General features: G+C 43.4%; 1 protein-coding gene across 3 annotated transcripts in view; it reads right to left on the bottom strand.

Moving 5' to 3' along the window:
* The window catches only part of ccdc146 (coiled-coil domain containing 146), a 69,031-nt gene that overhangs the window by 29,301 nt on the left and 13,021 nt on the right, over positions 1 to 26,709 (bottom strand). For 2 of the 3 annotated variants that reach the window (XM_026146909.2, XM_026146911.2), the window contains exons 3-10: positions 21,538 to 21,620; positions 19,654 to 19,869; positions 17,040 to 17,097; positions 15,584 to 15,666; positions 15,335 to 15,428; positions 15,165 to 15,238; positions 14,183 to 14,410; positions 13,834 to 13,923 (exon numbers count right to left, since the gene is read on the bottom strand). In XM_026146909.2, coding sequence (XP_026002694.2) covers positions 13,834 to 13,923; positions 14,183 to 14,410; positions 15,165 to 15,238; positions 15,335 to 15,428; positions 15,584 to 15,666; positions 17,040 to 17,097; positions 19,654 to 19,869; positions 21,538 to 21,620 — 926 coding nt within the window. The remainder of the gene's footprint in view (positions 1 to 13,833; positions 13,924 to 14,182; positions 14,411 to 15,164; positions 15,239 to 15,334; positions 15,429 to 15,583; positions 15,667 to 17,039; positions 17,098 to 19,653; positions 19,870 to 21,537; positions 21,621 to 26,709) is intronic. The other variant, XM_080291476.1, reaches the window with a different exon arrangement.

The raw sequence follows: 26,709 nt of genomic DNA on the forward strand, positions 1-26,709 counted from the left end.
CCACGGTGGTTCTTTAATACGCATTCTTCAGCAACCGTATAAAAGCCTGGCTGAACGGCTGCGGCTCAACAACAAAATGCCCAGCGTTCATACAACCCAAGCGCTGCAAACAAAACAAAAAAAAGGGTCTGGAAAAGAAAACATAAGTCCCTCTCTCGTTAAGCACGAGCGTGAAGGCACGTGTCCCCACAATCACAGAGAGAGAGAGCAGTGGCACAAACTGATGACACCATCAACCCTCGACTTGGGTGTCTTAAAGGGACACCACACCATAGTGGCTGTTACATATTCCCCCCGGGTTAAACAAAGGCTGCCCTCAGCCGGACCCAGGTGACCCTCCTCCCGCTACCCCCTTTCACTACACATAGCTACTTTAGGTAGTAAGCAGGTCGTGGAGGAATTGTTACACACCTGTACAGCATTGGTACAGTCCAGACTTAACCAGCCTCCATACATGGTCAGCAGGATAAGAAGTTAAAACCAAAACAGGGAAATGTACAGTGCAATATCGACAAACTGGCATACATGACAGTGTCCCACATGGTGAATGTCCATTTAAATAAATGTTAAAGAAAGAAAATAAACTTAGCATAGCCAGGACAATTACAGAATGAAATTCCCTTTTTCTTTCATTGCGTTTCTTCTACTTCACAAACTTGCAACAGACAGCATAATATGTGAAAACAGTACCAGAAAGTACTGTAGAAAACCCAAACAACAGTCATGTTACAACAGTAACCAACACGAAATACATCAGAAAGCAAACAAGGTCACTTTATGTTAAATCTGTCAGTATGAAAAGGGTTGGTCCACCTATTGACCGACCAGTCAGCGGTGACCCTAGGAACTCGTCTTGGTCTGAGGTCATAAGAACCTCTAACAGCACACCCATCGGCAGCAGGAGGTGAACTGTTAACCTCTGTCTCCAGAGCAACATCAGCAGTCTCTTGGAAAGAGTTCTGGTCCACGACAAGCGGGGCAGCGTCAGCACAGTCAAAGTCAGTCTCAGCAGGGGCGTTGCTAAAGACCGCGGGAGTTGCGTCAACCGCATCACAGTCAATGCGGCCCGGGAGTGAAAGAGCAGGAGGCAAACTGCTGTCCGGGACACTGAGATCCAAAGCTGCTGTAGCATTTAGCTTCGCACGCTGGCTAGACAAAGCTGAGTCCCAGGTATGGAATGGTTGCATGTTCGCAACATGAAAAACTCCCACTCTCTCCCCAGTGTCCACTGTGGTGAGAGAGTAATTCACATCCGACATCCTCTTGGAGATGCGGTAGGGACCCGTGTAAAGCGGGGCCAACTTAGCAGAGAAGTTGGACGATGCATCTGATTTTGGGTGTGACTTTACCCTGACGAGGTCCCCAACTTCATAAGAAACCGTGCGACGTCTCAGATCATAGTAGCGCTTTTGCCTTTCATGACTCTCTCCGAGCACCAAGCGAGCATGTTCGTGAGCATCCCGAAGCGAAGCTCTCAGGTTATCTGGGTGGGATGTTTCCGGGTCGCTCAGTCCCTCCCAGGAGGGTTGAGTGACAAGGTCCAAGGGCGTGTCCAATTCTCGCCCATACAGCATCATGGACGGACTTAGGCCTGTGCTCTCGTGAGGCGCAGTGCGCAGTGCAAAACAGATCTGGGGAAGATACTTGTCCCAAGAGGTGTGTTTATCCCCAACATAGGCTCGAATGGCCGTTTTCAAAGTGCGATTTACACGCTCAGTTGCATTCGTTTGAGGATGGTATGCAGTTGTTAGTCTGTGTTCAGTCCCAAGAGTCAACAAAACATGCTCAAAGAGTTCACTGACGAAAGGCGTTCCCCTATCAGAAATAAGGTGTGAGGGAGAACCATGTCGGGCAAAAATGTCAGTAATGAACTTGTTCGCAGCAACTTGAGCAGTGGCTTCTCTCACAGCACTCACCTCGACCCATTTTGAGAAATAGTCCACAAAAACAAGGATATAAGCATTCCCCCTTTGTGTGCGGGGCAGTGGGCCAACATAGTCCACCCCTGCGTACTCCCATGGTCTTTGTGGCTGGATAGGGACCATAAGGCCTGCTGTTTTTCTTTGACTCGGCTTAGTGGTTTGACACAAACAACATGAGACCACATACTTTTTCACGTCAGAGTTCATGTGTGGCCAGAAGAATCTGAGACGCAAGCGTGCCAGCGTTTTTGCAATGCCCAGGTGTCCAGCTGTGGGATGATCGTGGTAATATTTGAGCAGATAACCACGGAGGGCAGTAGGAGCAAACAGTTTAAGCTGCTTGAGTGGGTGGAGACCACACTTTGTCTTTGGGTCGAGGAAATAGAGGAGACTGTCATGGACAACGTACTGTTCCAGATCTTGATTATTCTCCCCCGTTTGTTGGTCAGTTTCCAGTTGATTGAGCAACGGGCCTGTGACTGGGTCCTCAAGCTGCAGCTGACGAACATGCAGGCGGTCCGAAACAATCACAGAAGGTAGAGCACGAAGGTCCATGCTCCCAATCACGGCATAGGGAGGGAGAAGATCAATGGGGGCATCCACATCTGGTAGAGGATTACGGGAAAGGGCATCGGGCACCTTATTACGTTCTCCAGGTTTGTGGATGATGCTGAAGTCAAAGTCTTGAAGGCGCAGAGACCACCGAGCAAGCCTGCCAGAGGGATTCGGTCGAGACATCAACCACTTGAGGCTGCTGTGGTCGGTGTAAATGGTGACGTGCAAGCCTTCGACATAGGGTCGGAAATGTTCCAAGGCCCAGATCACGGCCAGACACTCCTTCTCTGGAGTTGAGTAGGGCTTTTCCGATTTGTGCATAGCCCGGCTAGCAAAAGCTACAGCAACGTCTTTGTCATCCTCATCTTTTTGCATTAATGCTGCCCCAAGACCAGCATCGCATGCATCAGTGTGAATGAAGAATGGACGCGAAAAATCTGGGAACCTGAGGACCGGCGCTGAGGTTATTGAATGTTTCAGAAAGTCCACAGCTGCCTGGCACTTGTCATCCCAGTGAAACTGTACGTCCTTTTTAGTGAGGGCGAAGAGTGGCTCTGCACAAAGCGGCGATAGTAGCCAGTCAGGCCAAGGAACTGTCGCACCTGCTTTGTTGTGGTCGGCACTCTGAAGTCAGTCACAGCTCTCACCTTGTCAGGGTCAGGATGAATGCCAGCCAGCGTAACCCGATAACCAAGGAAGGTGAGTTCTGAAAGGCAGAATTGGCATTTGCTCAGCTTTAAAGAGAGGCCAGCGGACTGAAGCCTACCAAGGACCTCTTTTAAGTCAAGCAGGTGTTGCTCAAAGGTCGGTGATGCGACAACAATGTCATCTAGATACACCGCGCAGGACTTATAAATCAGGCCAGCTAGAACATTGTTCATAAGCCGCTGAAAAGTCGCAGGGGCGTTACACAGGCCGAAAGGAAGGACTCTGAACTGAAACAGGCCACAGTGCGTGATAAAAGCAGTCTTTGGTTTAGCTTCTTCAGCAATGGGGACCTGCCAGTAACCTCGAGCGAGGTCTAGTGTTGTGAGAAACTTCCCTCTCGACAGAAAGTCCAGTGATTCATCCACTCGCGGGAGTGGGTAAGAATCCTTCACGGTCAGCTGATTCAGACCACGGAAGTCAACACAGAACCGTGGTTCGCGGGGGGGTTTGTTCACAATGACCACGGGGGCTGCCCATGGTCCTGATGCAGGTTCGATGATGTTATCCTGTAGCATTTTTTCCACTTGCTCTTCTATGATTTGCTTTTTAGCTGGTGAGGTGCGGTATTGTGGCAAGTTAACAGGCTTTGCATCCCCAGTTACAATGACATGTTCTGCCAGAGAAGTGCGACCAAGGTGGCCATCAAACAGGTCACCAAAACTATTTAATAACTCCAACAGTTCTTCCCGTTCCTCAGAATCCAAGTTAGCTTCTCCAGCCTTATCATGGAGCTGCGGGGTGTTCTGCAGGGTCATAGTTCCACACTCAAGATCAGCTTCCACAAAGCCATTTTCAAAGAGTTCATCAAGACATGGGGGATTATCATCCATAATTACAGTTCTTGTTGGGACATGTATTGTCAGTGAAGTGCGAGTCATGAAGTCCATCCCAAGAACAAAGTTGGATGACAGGTCCTGCACTATCACAAACCGCTGATAGACTCGCTTGCCCATAAATCCAATGGTCAGCCAGGTTATTCCTAATGGACTGCAGTTGGTGCCATTGGCCAGTCTTATTGGGGGAGAATCCCACGGATTCTCTAATGACTGGTTTCGGTGTCTCTTAGATAACAGGTCTGCATTTACTGCTGAAAGAGATGCTCCTGTATCTAGTGTGGCATCCAGAGCCGCCCCATTAAAGTTCACTTTAACTCTGAGAGGGGTGTTCCACGATGCTTGCGAAGTTCCATCTTCAACGTGATTGAGCACTGGTGGCACACTTTGATTTGACAAAGGCGATGAGGGCTGAGTTATTGGTTGGGGGGAGGGTTGCCCCTGTGAAACACTCTCCCCCCCCTGAAGTTTCCCGGCCTCCTGCCCGTTGCTCTCGTCTCCCTGACCCCGCCAGTTTCATCTGGATCCGCAGGCTGAGTTACTGGATGTTGGTCAGGAGACAGCGTTTGGGGAAGCTCCGGAGCCATCCTGGGAGAGTGTCGAGCTCCCTGAAAATCAGTGGAACAGTTAGGGCACGTACGAGAGGTAACACCAGGCATGGCACATTTGAAACAGCGGGGTCCTCCCTCAGTTCTGTTTTTCGGCTGAGCTCGGGAGGGCCGTGAAAGGTTAGTGCCAAGAACAGAATGCAGCTCGTGGGCACGCAGCACTAGATCAATTACTGACTTTACAGGCGTTCCGTACAGTGCTACTCTGTACTTCTCCACTGCGTGGTTACAGATGAGCTCAATTTGCTCCAGTTCAGATGGTGGGTTCCTCAGTCTCCTAAATTCACTGAGCATGTGGGCAACAAACGTTGGCAGAGGTTCTTCGGGGTGCTGGAAACAGTCCAGGATGCCTCTCAAAATCTGCTCCTGGTTGTCAGCAGGCAAGAAGACGGTTCTGAAAAGTTCACAAAACTTAGCCCATGTAGATACGTGAGGAATGAGCACATTAGACCACTTTCTTGGTTCCTTAGCTAGGAAGTGTGGCAGCTCTCTGAGGATTTGGGCGTCTGTTAGGTCTAAGGAGGTTTTATAAGCAGCAACAGACTGCAGCCATTCTTCTGGGTGAAGGCTGCCATCATTAGCGAACACCTTGGGCTCCAATTTGGCTTGGTGCAATGCCGCAGCAAGGACTCTGGTTGTATTAATTAGCTCCAGTGAATCTGAGTGGGATTGGGACAAGGCTCTGGCGGGCTGCGTGGGGCCAGGTGTTGAGATAGATAGTTGAGTTTCCCTGGTTGGCAGGCCTGGCACATATGGGGTAGAGGAGGCCTGAGGAAAAGGGTGAGTAATCTGGGCAGCTGGCACTTTTGGGACTGGTCGTTTTTGTTGAGTCCACTGCTCCAGAATATTCCTCTGGAGGTCCAAAGAGTCATGAAGACACTGCTGAAGCATATCAACCTCTGCTTGCAGACTTTGCACTTTATGCCCAAGGTCAGCAGTACTATGTCTGGCAGTAAGTCGGTTGGGGTGTAACATAAAGTCTATATCATCACACATGTCATTCAAGTCAGGATGAGTAGCCATAATACACACTTATCAAAGACCCAAATCTATACAAGGTAGCAGTTAAGCAGAAATCAACTTCAGTTCTGGTCACACAAAAGTATATGAAACATGTGAGTTCTGAAGTTTAGCTACACATGTCTTATCTGACTTTGAAACGTGGAGGTGGAAGGAGCAAACACCCTGGATCAAAAGCATTTAGGTGTAAAATAGATCCAAACTTACGAGTAACTGAGTATGAGCAACACCTTTTCAAGTCAGATGCACTTAAAACAGCATTTCAATAAGGACAGTTAAGCCAGTGAGAATCAATAGCAAATCAGTTTGAAATATAGACAGCGTTCTTTTTTTTTTTTTTTATACACTCACTACATCAGTTCGGCGATTTTCCAGAGGACACCAGACTTGTCCAGTCCTGACGCGGTATAGAGGTTTGTCCCGTGGAAAAGTTCCCACTTGCAGAGACCGTACGAACGAAGCAAAGTCTGCAGCGTGAGCTCAGCTGGCGAGGAAGAAAAAAAAATCCGGTGCGCTTTACTCCGCTTACATGTACGTCAGAAACTATGAAGAAACGGCATCCATCTCGCGTCCAAGTAGCGTGAATCCACGTTAATCCAAAAATGTCGCAGTAAAGGCGTTCGGCAGATGACGATAATACATCCCGAAAACAGCGCTGCGGCGGCTCCACTCGTTGCCGTAGAAACACACTTCCGTGATCCGGCGAATCGGACGTCCGCGTCGAGGCCAGCCTGGTCTGTCTCCGCAAAGTATGGCAGGCTACTACTAGCTCTACTTTGCCGCTATGTACCTTTCAGTGTATCAATCATCCGCTGCTCGAAGATACTGCATACTGAGGTCCAAGAGAAGATGTTCGGGCGCCATTTTGTAACGTTGGGTTGTGTTGTGTGGTTGAGAAGAGGCGGCAAAACACCTAGCAGGCTAGGCGGAAGGATACACACCCACGCTGGTATCAGTAATCCACGGTGGTTCTTTAATACGCATTCTTCAGCAACCGTATAAAAGCCCGGCTGAACGGCTGCGGCTCAACAACAAAATGCCCAGCGTTCATACAACCCAAGCGCTGCAAACAAAACAAAAAAAAGGGTCTGGAAAAGAAAACATAAGTCCCTCTCTCGTTAAGCACGAGCGTGAAGGCACGTGTCCCCACAATCACAGAGAGAGAGAGCAGTGGCACAAACTGATGACACCATCAACCCTCGACTTGGGTGTCTTAAAGGGACACCACACCATAGTGGCTGTTACAATGTGCCACGCAATGCTCAATTACATGGGTGGGAACTAGTGGCAGTTAGCTCGTTAACGTGTTGGCCGTCCAGCCCCACGCAGGGGTAGCTCGTTAACGGAGATTTGCCGTGTTGTGGCGTTAACGTCATCTCAACGAGATTAACGCTGACAGCACTAGTGGGAACACAACGAATATGACTGCACATTTACTCCGACATCATCCTAGTGCAAAGACAAGTGGAAGCAGACAAAAACAACAAGCATGCATGCTACAAACTTTACCCGAGTCATTTAGACAGCCGTTAGCACATGATTCTCCTTATGGGGACCTGATATGTTTAATATTGTGGCGAGCTCAGACAAGGAGGAGACGGAGGTATCGTTTGGTCTTGCTTCCCGTGAGCTAGCCAGGGAGCACAGCCGTTTATTGACATCTGCAGAAGAACACTGCTAACTGCTCAGCGCGGCAACCGCACAGCAACAACAACACACAGAGCGCCCTCTGACCTCGGAAGGACACACCGTCGCAGTGAGAAGGCGTCAACCGTCACTATGGCAACATAAACAAAACATAACTGTACAAACAGAACCCCGAACAGCCCTGACCCGCTACACAGCCTCCACCTAAGGGGTCAGTCGTCCCCGACGACCCCATTGCCCCACACAAAGTCCTGCAAATGTCCAAGTGCCTTCTTTTGGCGCACCGGCCGGTCACGACCGGCGGGGGAAAAGTCACTCGGGTCAGAACATGGGGTGCCACCATCATCCCATTTCTGACACCAATGTGGCGAGCTCAGACAACGAGGAGACAGAGGTGTCGTTTGGTCTTGCTTCTCGTGAGCTAGCCAGGGAGCACAGCCGTTTATTGACATCTGCAGAAGAACACTGCCGCTAGCTAACTGCTCAGCGCGGCAACCGCACAGCAACAACAACAACACACAAGGCGCCCTCTGACCCCGGAAGGACACACCATCGCAGCGGGAGGGCGTCACCCGTCACTATGGCAACATAAACAAAACATAACTGTACAAACAGAACCCCGAACAGCCCTGACCCGCTACAATATGCTGCTGAGAATATAGCCCAGAAGAAGCGTATAGTATAGCTTTTATTTTGGAAAGAGCCATTTCTCTGTAATAAACTCTCTTTTCCAAAGATGAGTGATTCCTCAATCAGATACAGGTATTACCGCGCCAGATCCGCGGCCCCGAACCGTAGTAAGGAAACCTCTGGCAGTTACTTGAAGGTTCCGTAACTGACTCGTAGCCGGCAACAGCTTACTATACAGGTCAACTCCGCTAGCAAAAAGATCGAAGGAGGCGTAGGAAACTGCTTCACCGAACTTTATTTCTTCTCTAAGGCACGAACACCGCGTACAGTGGGCTGAAACAGTTTACTCACAGCGAGCATCGCCGACACAACTCTGGCTGTCAAGGGAGTTATTATATTCCTTTTATTTATTTTCTTTTCGTCTCTTCTGTAGCTAACCGTTACTTTTCCCCTGCTCCGCTCTCTCTCTTCACACACACACACACACACACACACACACACACACACACACACACACACACACACACACACACACACACACACACACACACACACACACACACACCAGGCAGTCCCGCTACACACATCCCGAATACATTTCCCATCAGGCTTCATCCTTAAAGGGCCATGGCTGTAACACAGGGCTTGCAAAATCGCTAGCCCGACGTCCCGGGGCTAGCGATTTTTCCAGTCGTACTACCAAAATCTATCTCTGCCCTGCCCGTCGGGCTATTGTAGGAAGGAAAAATATATGTCAATGCTTTTGCATTCTTTCGGAATGTAGCTGGGCAATTATGTCATTGCCATCGGTGAGCCACTGTCAATATGTGACATATTCAAATCGCGTTTGAATTTGCGCTTGTTTTTTGCTTTCACTTTACAAATGTCCAGGTGCCTTCTTTTGGCGCACCGGCCGGTCACGACCGGCGGGGGAAAAGTCACTCGGGTCAGAACATGGGGTGCCACCATCATCCCACTTCTGACACCAATGTGGCGAGCTCAGACAAGGAGGAGACGGAGGTGTCATTTGGTCTTGCTTCCCGTGAGCTAGCCAGGGAGCACAGCCGTTTATTGACATCTGCAGAAGAACACTGCCGCTAGCTAACTGCTCAGCGCGGCAACCGCACAGCAACAACAACAACACACAAGGCGCCCTCTGACCCCGGAAGGACACACCATCGCAGCGGGAGGGCGTCGCCCGTCACTATGGCAACATAAACAAAACATAACTGTACAAACAGAACCCCGAACAGCCCTGACCCGCTACAATATGCTGCTGAGAATATAGCCCAGAAGAAGCGTATAGTATAGCTTTTATTTTGGAAAGAGCCATTTCTCTGTAATAAACTCTCTTTTCCAAAGATGAGTGATTCCTCAATCAGATACAGGTGTTACCGCGCCAGATCCGCGGCCCCGAACCGTAGTAAGGAAACCTCTGGCAGTTACTTGAAGGTTCCGTAACTGACTCGTAGCCGGCAACAGCTTACTATACAGGTCAACTCCGCTAGCAAAAAGATCGAAGGAGGCGTAGGAAACTGCTTCACCGAACTTTATTTCTTCTCTAAGGCACGAACACCGCGTACAGTGGGCTGAAACAGTTACTCACAGCGAGCATCGCCGACACAACTCTGGCTGTCAAGGGAGTTATTATATTCCTTTTATTTATTTTCTTTTCGTCTCTTCTGTAGCTAACCGTTACTTTTCCCCTGCTCCGCTCTCTCTCTTCACACACACACACACACCAGGCAGTCCCGCTACACACATCCCGAATACATTTCCCATCAGGCTTCATCCTTAAAGGGCCATGGCTGTAACACAGGGCTTGCAAAATCGCTAGCCCGACATCCCGGGACTAGCGATTTTACCAGTCGTACTACCAAAATCTATCTCTGCCCTGCCCGTCGGGCTATTGTAGGAAGGAAAAATATATGTCAATGCTTTTGCATTCTTTCGGAATGTAGCTGGGCAATTATGTCATTGCCATCGGTGAGCCACTGTCAATATGTGACATATTCAAATCGCGTTTGAATTTGCGCTTGTTTTTTGCTTTCACTTTACAAATGTCCAGGTGCCTTCTTTTGGGGCACCGGCAGACACGACCGGCGGGGGAAAAGTCACTCGGGTCAGAACATGGGGTGCCACCATCATCCCACTTCTGACACCAATGTGGCGAGCTCAGACAAGGAGGAGACGGAGGTGTCATTTGGTCTTGCTTCCCGTGAGCTAGCCAGGGAGCACACTGCCGCTAGCTAACTGCTCAGCGCGGCAACCGCACAGCAACAACAACAACACACAAGGCGCCCTCTGACCCCGGAAGGACACACCATCGCAGCGGGAGGGCGTCACCCGTCACTATGGCAACATAAACAAAACATAACTGTACAAACAGAACCCCGAACAGCCCTGACCCGCTACAATATGCTGCTGAGAATATAGCCCAGAAGAAGCGTATAGTATAGCTTTTATTTTGGAAAGAGCCATTTCTCTGTAATAAACTCTCTTTTCCAAAGATGAGTGATTCCTCAATCAGATACAGGTGTTACCGCGCCAGATCCGCGGCCCGAACCGTAGTAAGGAAACCTCTGGCAGTTGAAGGTTCCGTAACTGACTCGTAGCCGGCAACAGCTTACTATACAGGTCAACTCCGCTAGCAAAAAGATCGAAGGAGGCGTAGGAAACTGCTTCACCGAACTTTATTTCTTCTCTAAGGCACGAACACCGCGTACAGTGGGCTGAAACAGTTTACTCACAGCGAGCATCGCCGACACAACTCTGGCTGTCGAGGGAGTTATTATATTCCTTTTATTTATTTTCTTTTCGTCTCTTCTGTAGCTAACCGTTACTTTTCCCCTGCTCCGCTCTCTCTCTTCACACACACACACACACACACACACACACACACACACACACACACACACACACACACACACACACACACACACACACACACACACACACACACACACACACCAGGCAGTCCCGCTACACACATCCCGAATACATTTCCCATCAGGCTTCATCCTTAAAGGGCCATGCCTGTAACACAGGGCTTGCAAAATCGCTAGCCCGACGTCCCGGGGCTAGCGATTTTTCCAGTCGTACTACCAAAATCTATCTCTGCCCTGCCCGTCGGGCTATTGTAGGAAGGAAAATATATGTCAATGCTTTTGCATTCTTTCGGAAATGTAGCTGGGTAATTATGTCATTGCCATCGGTGAGCCACTGTCAATATGTGACATATTGAAATCGCGTTTGAATTTGCGCTTGTTTTTTGCTTTCACTTTGCAATCGTGTGAACTGTGTATAGAGAGCGACAGTACTGATTGGTGAGTGATGATAATTTGCGCACCAATTCCTCTGACATCGTCTTATCAATCGTTAGCTTACTATGCAAACATGACAAGTGAAATCTCCCGCAGCAAGCTTAAACATATGAGAGGTTGATCGCGCAGAGAATCGCTGACCGTTATATTTTAGTTCTGCTGAGCCAAATAAGAGAGGTCAGGGTGAAGAAGTGACAGCCAAAGAAAAGCTTACCACAAAACGGAAAAGTTATGACAAATCAGACTATAAGGCAAAAAGAAAGTGCAGCTTTATGGTTTCATGGACAAAAGAATTTCTGTGGCTGCAATATGACGAGCTATATAATCGGGGCTGCACATAAGTGGTCCGCAGGTGCGCATTCGCTGTCAAAAAAAAAAACAACGTGCACAAGATATGAAGTTGCAACGCCTGTTTGCATACATAAGATTTTCTGGAGGAGGATAGACATTTGTTTAAAACTCTTAAAGATGTCGAAGAAGCTCCTTTAAGCAATTACTTTGGTGTTCCTCCACCTCCAAAGAAATGTCAGAAGGAGTCCGAACCACAAAAGAAGCACGTATTCTCAGAAAAGTGGTTGCAGGAGGTGAGCTGGCTTCAAACAAATGATGAACGCACAGAGATGTGGTGCAGAATGTGCCATGAAAATCCCACTCTAGCGGACAAAAACAGTGCTTTTTATATAGACGCAATCGCGCGTTGCAACTTCTTACCTGGTGCGCCTCTTTTATTTTGACAGCGAATGCGCACATGCGGACCACTTATGTGCACCCGTGTAAATAACATAATGTTCTGCCGGGTGTGTTGTTGGTTTTCTCTCGATTTCTGAGTCGACAAGCGCCTTTGTTACTGGGACCAGTCATTTTAAGAAAGGCCCCATTAGAAGCCATGAGAAATGCAAGAAATGCATTATTGCTCAGTCTGCAATATCTTTCCCAGAACAAACACCAATTGCAAATAACATACTAAAAATAAACCTGAAAAATCTGTTTAGAACAGCTTACTATGTTGCAAAGAGTGAACTACCACTGGCAAAATTTAGCAGTCTTTGCAAACTTCAAAAAGCAAATGGCCTAGATCTTGGTTCCACTTGTCTCTTACCCGTGACTTCAGCGGAAATTTCAAATTCAGGATCTGACACAGACTGATTCATGTCCTACACAGTTCTTACAAGTTCATAGAAATTTCTGTTCAATTAGAACCAAGTATTTGAGTTGATGATTGTAATTTTTATACAATGTTGTAATTTGTTTTTCAACAATTTTTTGATTAATGTTTTGTTTCCTTTACAATACATTAAAGTATAATATTGTAAAGGAAACAAAACATCAATCAAAAAATTGCTCTCTTTTTTATTAGGGCTACTTACATTTATTTTGGGCTACCAAAAACTGAAGAGTCCCTGCCCGAAGGGCTACCAGGGATTTTGAAATTTTGAGAGCCCTGAGATATATTTATTATTTTTTTTATTACTTTTGTTTCAGCAACATTAAATTTAAAAACTGTACTTTTGAGTTAAAATATATATTTATAATTTTAATAAATGACAAATTAAAAAGGCATGAACATTTTTTTGTATCAAAAAAATATCGAACCGTGACACCAAAGTATCGACAAACCAAACCGTGAATTTTGTGTATCGTTGCACCCCTAATCTTTACAGTGTATCATTAAATGATTTATAGCATGACTAGGTTTCCCTAGTCATGACTAACTGACAAACCATCTCAAGCCGTTTTATATTGTAAGTCAAAGACCCTTTAATAATACAGAGAAAAGCCCCAACAATCAGATGACACCCTATGAGCAAGCACTTGGTAACAGTGGGAAGGAAAAACTCCCTTTCAACAGGAAGAAACCTCTGGCAGAACCAGGTTCAGAGAGGGGCTGCCACTTGCCGCAAATGCTTGGGGATTAGGGGAGGAAGACAGGACAAAAGACATGCTCTGGAGGACAGCCAGAGGTTAATAATAACCTCATGATTAAATGCAGAGAGGTGTATAAACACGTAGTTAGTGACAAAAGGTGAGTGAAGAAGAAACACCTCCAGAAGAAGCCTCCAGCAGCCCAGGCCTATATAAGCTTTACCAAAAGGAAAGTTTCAAGCACAATCTTAAGTAGAGAGGGTGTCTGTCCCCTGAATCCAAACTAGGAGCTGGTTAATTAAAAGAGCAGGTTCTCTAATATTGTTAGATCTTTGCCTTAAAATATAAAGCACCTCCAGGTGACTGTTGTTGGGATTTTGCACTATATAAATTAAATTGAATACCTTACTTTTAAATACCTTAAGTAAGCCAGTAACCTAAGAGCTAAGTGCTCTATTGGGGTGATACAGAACTATGAGGTCTTTAAGATAAGATGGGGCCTGATTATTCAAGACCTTTTATGTTAGAACATATATGACATAGACACCAGCAGTGGCAGAGAAGACTGATTTAAACTACTAAAATAACACGTGAAGACGCTAACGCAAATGCTAAATGCAAACCTAACATTTCTGTGTTCAGAAAAAGGTCACCGTCAAGGTTCTCAGTATGTAAGGACTAATTTCCATGTGGAAAAGATTACTCGTGAGATATCACTCTGTACCTGTTTTTCTCCTTGAGCTGCAGAGACCGTCTCTCATACAGATGCTTTCTGTCACACATGATGTTCTGCAGTTTCATTTCCAAGATGCCTCTGGTAATGGGAAAACACAGTGACACGCATGACAAATATCCTATCTGAACATACATTATCTATCTCATGAAGAAACCCAGCCGGGGGGGGGGGGGGGGGCACAAGCCAGTGCAGTGTGCTCCTAGTCCTACGATTGGTGAAATGTGTCAATTAAAGGGATATGAGTTGTTAGCACTACCTGAAAAGCACTATGTTCGATTCCCTAAGAATAGTCAAAGTCGCTCAGACTAAATGAAAGAAAAAAGAAAAAAAAAAGTACCTGTTGCCCATAAATTCATTCAGCTCCTCCTTCTTGATCTCCTGCTCTTTCAGCAGCTGCCTCTGAATCCTCTGACTGGCCTCCACTTGGACCCTCAGACCCTCCAGCTCTTGCATCACGTCCTCCTTCTTCATCCTGAGGGAATGGTTTCGCTCATCCACCGCTTTTACTTGCTGCTCAATTTCTGAAATCTCCATATTTAGTGTTTTCATCTTCTTCATTGCAGCTCTGGTATTTGTGTTTCAGGAATTGGAAGAAATGTAAAAAATAAAGAACGAACGCAAGTATGAGAACAGGATAAAAGTGTGCTCTAGTGCATATCTTATGAAATAACAGCATGCGCATGCATCTTTTACATACACCCCACAGTACCCCTCAGCTTTGTGAATTTGAAATTACAAGTCAGCGCTCAAACAGCTTATACAGACAGTTCCACCGCAATACTCGCAAGCCAAATATTAATTTAAAAGAAACATAAAAGGAACTGCAGTGACGCAGCAAGTGAATCATCCTGCAGCTGCACTTGAATTACAATAAAAAGACTGATGCCTGAAAATTTTTGAGAATTTGGGTAGTACAACAAAAAGTACCCCTCATTTCAGTTCTTTATTTGGTAGTACTGTAGATCAAAAGCCAGAGAATCTGCAGAAATGTAAACTGAAAAATGGTTTTCAGTAGGAAAAAAAAGGACTGATATCCAAACAAACATTTACACTGAGCATAAACAATTAAAAAGAGAAAATCTTTCCACTATGAATCTTAATGGTTCATCCAGATACTTTTATTTTGTTTGTGTACGAATTCCAGATGAAGGGGTGGAGGCAGGTTAGAGCAGTGGCTTTTCGAAAGTTGCTCCAGCTGTCTTTTCTTTTCTGTGTCTCTGAAGCACCCTAGCTGTCTCATTGACATTCCTGGAATTTCTAACTATATTCTCCTTGCTCTTCCCCAGCAAAGATTAGGAGGAGTTTACTAATATACTTACTCCTTCGTCGAGCGTTTCCTTTCAGCCTCCTTTAAAATCTGGTCAGGTATTCTGATGAGCTCGGCCTTCTCAGCCTTGTAATACATATGGAGATGTTCACATGTAAGAAGGCAGATTTGCTATTTTATTGATGGCACCCTATAAGCTATTCCCCCCTCATTCGCACAGACCTCTTTGAGCTCAATGAGAGCCTTCTTATCTTCCAGCTCATTCTGTTCTGTCAATATCTGCTTTTCGTGGGTTTCTATATCTTCCATCAGACTTCTGTGAGGTATAAACACAAGTACATTAACCTCTGGAACAATTTTCATTAAAGGCGTGATAATAAAGTGATAATATCTGCAGTTAGACACAAAACAAACTCACACAGAACACAGATAGTGGTTAATGCATGTTAAAACTTCATCATCATATAATACCTGATTTCTCGCTGTCTTTGTGCCACCTCTCTCCTCAGATCCTCATATTGATCCTGCATGACCTCTGTCTTGTCCTCTTGCTCCTAGAGGACCCATAGAGCGTGTAAACCACAGACTGATAATACAGAATTATCAGGTACATTATAACGAATTGAAGCTCACACTTCGTATTTTTCAAACTGGTGGATGGGTGAAAGGATAAAAATGATTATTATACACAGTGAGCGTTTTTAAGTATTTCAAGTTAATGACCCAGACTGACAAAATCAAGAAGCCAGAGTTTTTCCAGATTTTTTAAATCTAAACTTTTCAGAACAAACCAATTGAAATTCAACATTTTTTAAAAGTGCTAGATTACTCTGACTTTACTTTATTTTAAATCTAATATACTGGTTCAACATCTGACTCAATCTAGTGTATATAAAAATAACAATACAGTAGGTTTCTGATTTTTTCAAGTGTATGTGGCATATATTGTAAATAGTGAAGCCAGTTGAGACGTGCCTTAAATTTGGATTCTTTAAGTTGCTAAATTCTTCTAGTTGGTTCCAATGAGGTAGAGCAGGTCATCTGTAAATTGGAAGGTTGGCGGTTCAATCCCTGGCTCCAGGGAACCAGGCAAGCCAGATACCCTTGGGCAAGATAGTAACCCCAAGTTGCTCTCTAATGCATCCATCAGAGTGTGAGTGTTAGACAGAAAGCACTTAAGAAAACAAATTACCTGAACAGCAAGCACGCCACCGGCAGTGGAACTGATTACTTCTTTGGCCCTGATGATCTTTGAGTTTAGAGTTTTATTATATTTTTTAATAACTTGTTTGGTTGGTTAAATACTACCCATGAGCCTCTTTGACTCATTAAAAACACTTTTTGAGTTCAGGCTAATTTGTAATGATCTGGTGCTGCACTCCGCAATTAAAACGGTAGCATATAAGCACATGCAAATGTTATTAGCACTGCCGCTGAATTTATTCAGGAAATTTTGCAAAGCTCAGACTCTTTTGACATTAGCAGCACCAGCAATAAAATGTAGAAAGTTTGATGAAATTTATAAATGTAGTGCTCCTTGAGAGTAACCCTCGGGGTTGTTTGGCAACATCTGATAAAATGTTCTTCACCAAAAGTGTTGCTTGTTATTGTTTATCATTAAAATAAAATCCAAGGGTTGGAAATGCTACGTTATGGTGAAATTATTAATAAGAATTTGGCCTGTTAGGTCGATTTGTTATTAATGATTAAATCTCATTCCACTTGTTGCCCTCCTTTTTGCTACACTGGAATAAAAATGATTTAGCTTCATACTGCTTGAAATGACAGTTCCCGCTCTTCATATGGAGGGATTACGCCTGCATAGAGGCTTAAAGTAAAACTCATATTTATCCTCTTTCAAGACCATTGTTGGAATAGTAATCCACACCTCTGAAACTAGAACTGGATGGTGCAATAATGAACTTACAGCAGGTTTCATCTGAATTTCATTCTCTTTCTCCAGATACTGCTTCTCTTCCCAGAGACTGCAGGCCGGTGAGGGTAGGTGAAAAGTGTAGATCACACGAGAATACAGGAGAATGTGGAGAAGAAAACAAAATTATCGGGAATTTCAAGAGGAATAAATAATCGTTTTCAGTTCTCAATTCAACAAAAAGAGGAACACACTGACACAAACCTGCATTTATATTGTTAAAACTTGACTAATGTGCAGTTTTCAAAAAAGCAAATGAAGCAGAATCAACATATTATTAAAGAGCATGCCAGATAAGTTGCATTAGTATATTAATATAAAACACTTTATTCTATACTGGCAAATACACCAACAGTGCTATAGAAACAGATAAATTGTGTCCAGCAAAGTTTGACTGTGTATATAAAATATAATTTCTTTGCATTTTTCATCTCCCCGCGGCAGATGTTTTTTTTGAGCAGTTGATTAAAGTTTTGTATGAAATAATTTCAAGTCAGCTCTGTCATAATGAAAAACCTTACTAAAGCACATACTGTACAGCTCACAAAGTAAATTATATTAATCTTCCTGACAAGCTGATATATTGGATATTAAGTTATACACAAAAATAACTATAGAGAAAAATGCAGGAAGGCTGCAAAATGTGACCGAAAAAATGTGCTGAATTCCTGCGTATCTGTTTGGCTACAGATGAAGGACGCAGTGATTTTAAAAGGCATATTTGCATGGTGAGCATCTGCTTGTCATATGCAGACTGATAGCCATGTGGACAAGTGAGGGGAAAGGGGAATAAGCAGGAGAAAAGGCAAGAATGGGGGGAGAGAATATCTTAGTCTGGAGGCGATGAAAAGAAGGGTGGCAGGAGAAACCGAGACGGTGGGAGTGCAACAGAGTTCACCAGCAAACGCTGTCACAAACAATATGCACAGTCAGAATGTAATAATACCTATGACTGCATCCTGGGAGAATGCTCTGCAATTGGTTTTCATTTAATATTTCAATTACTGTCCGGACTACAACTTTCTGCCTGGGTGTCAGCACTAAAAATCACTGTATCCTACAGATCGTATCTTTGCCGCGGAGTGGTGAGTTTATGTGCAGTGAGTGGTTTTATATTGCCAGGGCGATCTGGAGTCACTGCAGTGCAGGAAAAATAAGTGTGGGGATTGAGTAAATGAGATCTTTTAGCAAAATCACAACAAGCTTTTCATCTTCTTCTGACCTCTGACTGTGTTTTATTTGAGTTTTTTCTAAATACAATTAACAGTATTTGTGAGGGGTTCAGTGCCAAAAGCCGACCTGGGAGGCTGCTATAAATCTGACTACCAGTTATAAACAGTCTCCACCACACAAAGTTATTTCTTGAAACTTAGAAACTCTTTAGATTTTTCAGAAAACTTTTTAATCAGTCAACTTTTATCCTTCAATGTAAGTTTAAGGTTTTCATTATTTTTTTTAGTAAGCTAATTTTCATATACATCTCAGATGCCCCTTTCTTGCTCTTTAATCATGCTGAATGTCTTTGCCTGGCATTTATTTTTAACATTGTTTTCAAGGATTAATGCTCATAATGTTTGGGAACCACCAGAGAGTGTTATCATGTTGCTTAGCAATGTTCCTCTAAACTCCCTTTGCCACTTGAAAAAAGTTGAGTTTGTGTACAGAGGAAGGGGAGATACTCGAGTGAGTCTGGTATTTTCCATTTCTATGGGTGTGTTTGACCTTTTGCACGAGCTGGACTGAGTGAGTGGTGAGGAGGAAAGCCTGTCATGAGAAGCCAGCAGGGTGAGAGTAAAATTGGTTGCGATAAGGACAGAGACTTATGGGTCTGAAAGAAAAGGATAAGAGACGAGGAACAGAAAGTACCAGACTGGTGTAAAATAAAAAAAATAAAAAAACACTAACAGTGTACAGAGCTCAGATGAGTAAACATCTTACATCCGGATTGAACACAAATCCACTTGAGGCTGGTATTTGTATCAGTAATTGCGTACATCAAGTTTTCACCATGCGGTAACACTGAGGAATGCAATAGAAATGATGTAAATGCAATAACGTTCAGTCCTAAAGCAATGTTTTTATTTCTATTAGTGTGGAAGTGCGCTGTTGGCCAAGCGCTGCACAAACACAGCACCGATTTGATTTGAGTGTGTTTGTGTCTTCTACTCTTTCACCTTCTAAATTCAATAAAAAGATGCTGCCTCATGTAGCTCACTTCAGTGTTTGGTCCCCAGTTACCTGACTGTGTGCTACTGCGGGTGTGTGCAGTGTGTATGTGAGCACGCTTGTGTTTGTGTGTATCCTCCAGTCAGTTTGTGTGTCCACTTCTCTCTTCACCACTGCAGTTTCATTTCTGTGTTTTTCCTTTTACCCTCTTGCTTCCTACTAGTGTGTCACTATTTTGCGTAGGTGTGCATATGTAACTTCCTGTGTCTTTGTTTGATTCATTTGGCGTTTGATTCAATACCTGATTGAAAATTGAACGTGTAGCCTCGCTGATTGTAGTAACAGTGTGTGTAAATGAACACACACACACACACACACACACACACACACACACACACACACACACACACACACACACACACACACACAGATATACACTCACCACTTTAGCTGGTGTTGTGCCTTATATTCTCTCTCCTCAGCTGCTTTTAGTTCATTGCATGCCTGAAGGAGCTGTTGCCTCAGTTCATTGACCTCACTTCCTGGCTCCTCAGAGGTGCTCTTCTCCTCTATCCTCTCCAACTCCACCTGAAACCTCTTCAACTCAGCCCGACACCTCTTTGCCTCTTCTAAAAGGTGGATTTCAGAATCCTGGGCACTGTTGTATGGAAGAGTGATTTAAATGTGTGGTTTTATTTTGTCATTAAACAGTAAATATCAGTTCAGTATCACATAATCTCCACGAGGACATGCCAAGTTTTCTGCTGTCAGTTAATAATGCAGTTATTAATGCTGTTTGTTTTAAGCTAGCAAAATCCATTTAAATCCTTCTAAACCTAGGTCCATAGTGCAGTGGTTTACATATTCACCTAATAAGCAAAATAGGCTCAGTTTGATCACAGGAGGAGACACAAATCCCTTTCAGGTTTGCATCAAGAAGGGTATCTGCCAAATCACAAAACGCAACCTGCTGTGCCGACTCTTTGTGAATAAGTGAGCTTTAAATCTATATAAACCTAATGGGTCTGATCAGAAATTATTATACACAATCATTTGTAAAGAGAATCCAGTGGAAAAAAATAGCCGAACAGCTTCAGGCCTCAGTTAGCAGGCCTGTTAAAAGTTCATGACAGCACAATTAGAAGAAGACTGAACAAGCATGGCTTGTTTGGGAGGCTTGCCAGGAGGACACCATAGGCAGCATTGCTTAAGTTTGTAGAGCTCAATCTGAACAACAATCATAAGAATATGAGAACAATGCCCTTTGGACAGATGAGAACAAAACGTACAGAGCCACATTTGGAGAAAAGCACAAACTCATACCAACTGTCAAGCATGGAGGTGGAAGGGTGATGATTTGTGCTTTTTGTGCAGCTACAGTACATAATACTGGACACCTTGTAGTTATTGAGTGGACCATGAACTCCTCTGTAAAAAAACAAGTTTCTAGAGAAAAATCTTTTGGCCGTTTGACAGCCAAAGCTTGGCTTAAACTGCTTAAACTGGGCCTGGGCAACAGGTCAAAAATCTCAAGCCCCAGTCAAAGTCCAGACTTCAACATGACTAAAGTGCTGTGATGGGACCTTTAGAGAGCTATGCATAAATCAGTGCCTGAAGTAATTTTGTGAAGAACAGTGGGCCAAAATCCCTCCACAACGATGTAAGGGGCTGATAAAGTCATTGTGAAAATGACTGCTTCAAGTTATTACTGCTAAAGGTGGGTCTATAAGCTGTTAAATCCTGGGGCGTAATTAGTTTTGTCACTGATTTACTTTTAAGCTAATAAAGTTCAACATGCATAATCAGCTGTCCCAAGAAACTAAACGTAGAAATGTTTTAATTAGTGCTGTCAGCGTTAGCGGGTTAACGTGGATCACCCCGTGCGTTAACGAGCTAACTGCGCTAACACGTTGACGTCGTGCAGCGTTGCTGCGTTATGAGGTTATGGCGTTAACGTCATTTTAACGAGATTAACGAGGACAGCACTAAATTTAATCAGAACTAGTGTTCAAATCAGGATACAATAACAGTGGAAAAGAAATATGTCTTGAAGATTTTCTCTCACTGACAAGTGTTTCAGCCTATACAGCAGTTGTAGTGTCTGTAACCTCTTCACACTTCCTCACCTGCATTCTACAATTCTCTATTAACGTAAACAAAGCTGCTCTTCTCTTCTGAAAGTACATCGAAGATTTTAAAGGGTAAACAAGTGAAGCGTAACTGGATCTGACAAAGTGCTCGTTTTGCCCAAGGAAATGTCACTGTAGTCAAAAAATGATTCCAAAGTAGAACACAAAAAAAAAAAAACCTGGTTTATCAAACATACCTCTTCAAGGTATCATGGAGGAGCTTGTAGGTAGATTTCAGTTTGGCAGCTTTGGTCTGGCTGATTCTGCCCATTGACAACAACTAAAGAACACAAAAAGAATATTAGTTTAACATCATCATGAAATTAAGAATGAAGAAAGATATCGGAGCTACAACAGCATTTAGACTGTTCGGGCTCAAACCCTCCTGCTAGGGTTTGCCAGCTCAGCTGTCATTATCAGAGAAAATCTGGTTGCACCCAGAGCTGCCTGTTCAAAAGGACAAATTAATAGAATATCACATCCTGCAGAAACCTCTTGTCCCCATTCCCCCCAGATTCAATATCCAAAAAGATAAAACTGCTAGGAAACAGAAAAACAGAACAAAAAACAAATCTTATGACCAGTAAGCAGTTTTCTTTAATATATCTTGTGACAAATTAAGTCCAAGAAGTTGAAAGCTAAATCAATAGATTCCATCTTCAAACATCAAAATAGTCCGAAATGAAACGAAAAAGAAAAAAACTGAGATCAACCACAACAAAGGGCAACCTCCCGATATCCGTAAAAGGATTCATCCCGAGTTGGGGTGAATAAACCTTTATCGCCGCAGCAGATATAAAAAAAATCAGAACACTTTATCGAGATCAGTAAGAAAAATCAAACAAACATCAAACTATGGCCAATCTCAAAAGATCAAGAGCATTCACTGAAAATGGCCCATATATGATGATAACTACAAGCAATTGAAGACAATCAATCCTTGAATGATTAATAAAGGTTTAAGATAAAAACAAAATACACAGCTGGGAAACTTTGGAAACCAGCAAAACAAAACACAGCGCAGATGAAGATATCAGGTCAAGAGCACTGCGAAAGGGAAATAATCTGCAAGAGTTGTGAAATTTCTCTCCTCACAAAGGGAGTTGTATGTGTGTGTGTGTGTGTAACAGTGATAGAAACAGAGGACAGGTGTTGTTCCGGGCTTATCTTTAGAACCAGGTTGGTGGAGAGGAGGGAGTAATGAGGGATAGCCTTGTCTGTATCAAAGAGCTGCAGAACTGAGGATATCTCAGGTCGGACTGTGTAGCAAGTAATCTAACGGCAATGAACACACACAAACGTTTTGATCATATATATATACACGCACGTGGGCTGATATCTCACCTCGACTACAAACATTAGGGATAGGCGATTATGTTTTCAGATTCATCCTATTAAATTGTTTATCTGGCTATTGTCAAAATTGCTTGAAGTACCCAACCACGTTCCAAGGTCCGAAAGGACAAAGATATGAATGTTGTGAATGATTTAGATTAGGACTCTCTGGTTAATATGATTTATTACAATGTTGTTTTTTTCTGTTTTTTCTGGTTTTTGGAAGGGGGTGGGGTCAGTCCCAAGGTCATATCAGTGTAACTACAACTGTGGCAGGTGGATCATCCCAAAATACGTCTTGAACTACTCTTTAATAATGACTTAATTGCGACATTGAAACTAATTTACTTTAAAAAAGGATCTGACGCTAAATTCTACACAGCCATTTGTGTTGTCAGCAGCACAGATGACACCAGTGATGGAACAAACATCCTGGCTGTAAACTGGGCATTTATCTGAGAGAAGCAGCCTGAAGCGCTTCCAGGCAGACTCTCTAATTCTGGTGCCAAGACTTATCTTGAGCAGCGGAGAGTACTGGAGGCTTTTAAGGGGTGGGTGCATGAGGCTCACATGTGGCAAAGCATCTCTGAAGTGAGGTAGAGACAATTACTGGAAGATATTTACTCAGGCATGAGGACGCACATCCAGTGGCTGTCCATCTTTCCCCCAACCTCCGCACACATACGCGAGCATGTGATCTGTGCTGCAGAACAGCAGGAAAATGTTCCAGGAATACGAGTGTGTAGTGCAGCAGGTATGTGGAGTGTGTAACAAAAAGACACTGTGGGCTTTAATACTCTGCACCCTCAGGGAGAAAAATAATGACAATAGCTACGAGGCAAAGCCATGAATTCCATGACATGATCTCTCGCTCTCTATTTCTACCGTCATCTCCTCATATCGACTGACTGAACTGGAGTGGAGCCTACGGCCAAGCTGGATCTCTTTGTCAGGAGAAGTTTTGTTCAGGAACATTTTCCTTCCTGGAGTGCCAGGTTTTAAACTTATTCTGTAGAAACATAACATCACTTCTGCAGAAGTAAGCCATGTAACGAGGCAAAAAATGCTCCAGAATGAGTAAGAAAAAACAACTGCACATTTTGTGGTTATGAATCACATAAGAAATTGAAACCATAGCTATGTCCCAGAAACAAACAATCAGTGCCAAGTTCATGAACCCACAAAAAGAAGCCTCCAAGCATCCAGCCTCATGTAGTCACTGTGAGCCCTACAGAGTTCATGCTAATGGCTTTCATTGCTTAATAATTTCTATAAGATGCTCCAGGAGGGAGGCTCATTCATGAGTAATGTTTGTGATGAAGTATGACTGCAATATTAATTATGACCATACAAAAACCACTGAAAATAACCACAGCACCATTTTTTCATTACATACAAAAGCAAGTGTATTGTTCATTTGCTGATTAAGAAAGGCGTCATGATCTGTTTACATATTTAAATAAACAATATAAACCCATTCATAAATCCATTATTGGCGACTTCATAGCAGTTTTGAAACACAAAAACCATGTGCAAGCTCATGGATGTCTGCAGTTTGGTTAGATTCATTCAGCTCCATTCCTACACATTTATTGTAATAGAGTGACAGACCGCTGTTTTAAGGGATTCGGTTTTGGAGGTGATTTTCAAATTCGTTTTCTCTAGTGAAATCCTTTTGTAAAGAGTTTATAATATAGTGAGTGTTGTGTGTGTCTAGTAAAGTATAACCTAGTTATTGACATGGTCCAATTCTTCACTAGTGAGTGCAAGTGACAGCCCAATACAACTCAACACATCAAACCTCCACGGATAGCAGTTCACTCGCTTTCTTCAGCTGTCAGGAATATAAAACCTAACTCTTAAATCTAATTTCTGCTTTGACACTGTTGGATTATGCACTGGGCATACAAGCTAATGGTGTTTCACACAAATGCAAGCTTTGTTAGCCCGATAGCTAGCTGTTGTCTGCTTCACCAGATAAATAATAATAAATAAAAACGAATAAAATATGATTGTGTCTAATAAAAAAGTTTGGTCTCCTCTGTAGATGATAATTTGGTAATGTCATAAATTAGTGCGACTGCTCTTGTGATTTGGTGCTATATAAATACACTTGAATTGAATTGTGTGCAGTCATCGTATCAAAGTTTCTAAAGTTTCGCCCTCACTAAGCAATCCAACGCTGTTACCATGGACCAACAAGTCCATGGTAACAGCGACCTGTTACCATGGACAGGGTTGCATTGACAATCCAACACAATGGGCAGCACATTGAACATTTTATAAGTGGTCAGAAACTTGTAAATAACTCATGAAAGAATAAAGTTGCGTTGAAACCAAGCACACCATTGTTTTTCTTGTGACATTACCAATAAGTTTGAAGTGTCACATGGCCCTCTTCCTATTGAAAAAACAAAAGTTGTATCCAAGATGGCCGACTTCTATATGGCCACCATGGTCACCACCCATCTTGAGGAGTTTGCCCCCTCACATATACTAATGTGCCACAAACAGGACTTTGATATCACCAACCATTCCCATTTTATTACGGTGTATCCATATAAATGGCCCACCCTGTACACAAAACTGAATAATAAAATGACAATGAAAATGACAATTTCTACTGAATCGCTGTATTGCGACACCATCGTTATCATAGGGATGTATTATGGTAGGAGTGTATCTTAAGTTACTCTGTGATCACCACCACTACAGGAGACAAGGTAAAGTTTTCAATGAGAACATAAATACCTAAACATATTGCTGAAGTGCCAGCCAAGGCATTGTTCATTAAACTTAAGCCTTGCAAATTCCTGATTTTGTATTTATAACATTTCTGTTTTCCTTCATTGAAAAACTAGACCTTCTTCCTGATGAATCATTAAGTGGGTAAAATAAAGAGCACCTTCAGTTAATCACATTCACCCTGACTGGAAGTGAAGCTACTTCAGTTAAAAAAAAGCTGTTTTGTTCTTAGTAAAATGTTGCACGTGTAACGTGCCTGCTGTTACATAAAACATGCTTTTCATTACCATATTTTCGCCACACTAGAGAAAAAGAATTGAACAGCTATTCCAAACATTTTCTGACATGACACATAAAAGCACTGTGTCAGAAATGCTCCAGACTCATAATCACCAGCAACTGAACACCAAAATAAATAAATAAATAACTAACTAACCGGTAGAAAGGTGGAAACAGAGTACTGGGGAAATCATAGAAATAGTTGTGCAACAATGAAAAACAAGTTTAAACCAAGCGCGCTGTCTGACTTTGAACATTGTGTAGGCAGGGGGACCTGCAGCTGTCCAGTCATCGAACAAGCACTCAGGACAGGTACAAACAATTGGCTTTAGTAAGAAACGCTAAATATGAATATGTATTTGAATTTGTGTCCAAGGACAATCCAAAGGGCACCTTTAAGATATGGTTATAGAAGCTCTCTAGTGCCATGTCTTATTTGAACTGAAATGTTTTTCTTCATGTTAATGTAGGTTTGTAGTCTGCAAGTGTATTATAGTGCAAAAATTAAATCTTATCACGACAGCGTATCAGTACACACTCAATGTTCAGAAAATCTCAGCATTCAGGTGAAACTCATTTTATAAAAGTCTCTAATGAATGTTATGCTCAATTTGCAAGATCCCAAGCAGGCTCAGTAGGTGAAAGAAATCGCCAGCTTAAACAAACTGAAACAAACCTTTTCTCTGGTACTAAACCATATATATACAGGAATTGAGCCCATCCGGAGACAATTGAGAGACTTTAGCGCAGTGGATGTTATCAAGTGTTTTCAGTAACGCTTTGGAATCTGAACCAGGTCAACGAGGGGTCTTTAAATGTTAAAAACTGTGGAAAAAAAACAGCATAAAAAAAAAAAAGAGCAGTGAGTGAATAGTTCCTGTGGACTGAGTCATTCTGCTCTTCGGGGAAATGAGCTGACTTGAGAATATGGCAGGATGGCAGCATGCATGGACTGCAGGCAAAGGACTCTGCCTCTTTCTCTATCTACCAACCACCACCAATCTTTTTTT

This window comes from Astatotilapia calliptera, chromosome 17, assembly GCF_964374335.1.
Source record: "Astatotilapia calliptera chromosome 17, fAstCal68.1, whole genome shotgun sequence".
Lineage (NCBI taxonomy): Eukaryota > Metazoa > Chordata > Actinopteri > Cichliformes > Cichlidae > Astatotilapia > Astatotilapia calliptera.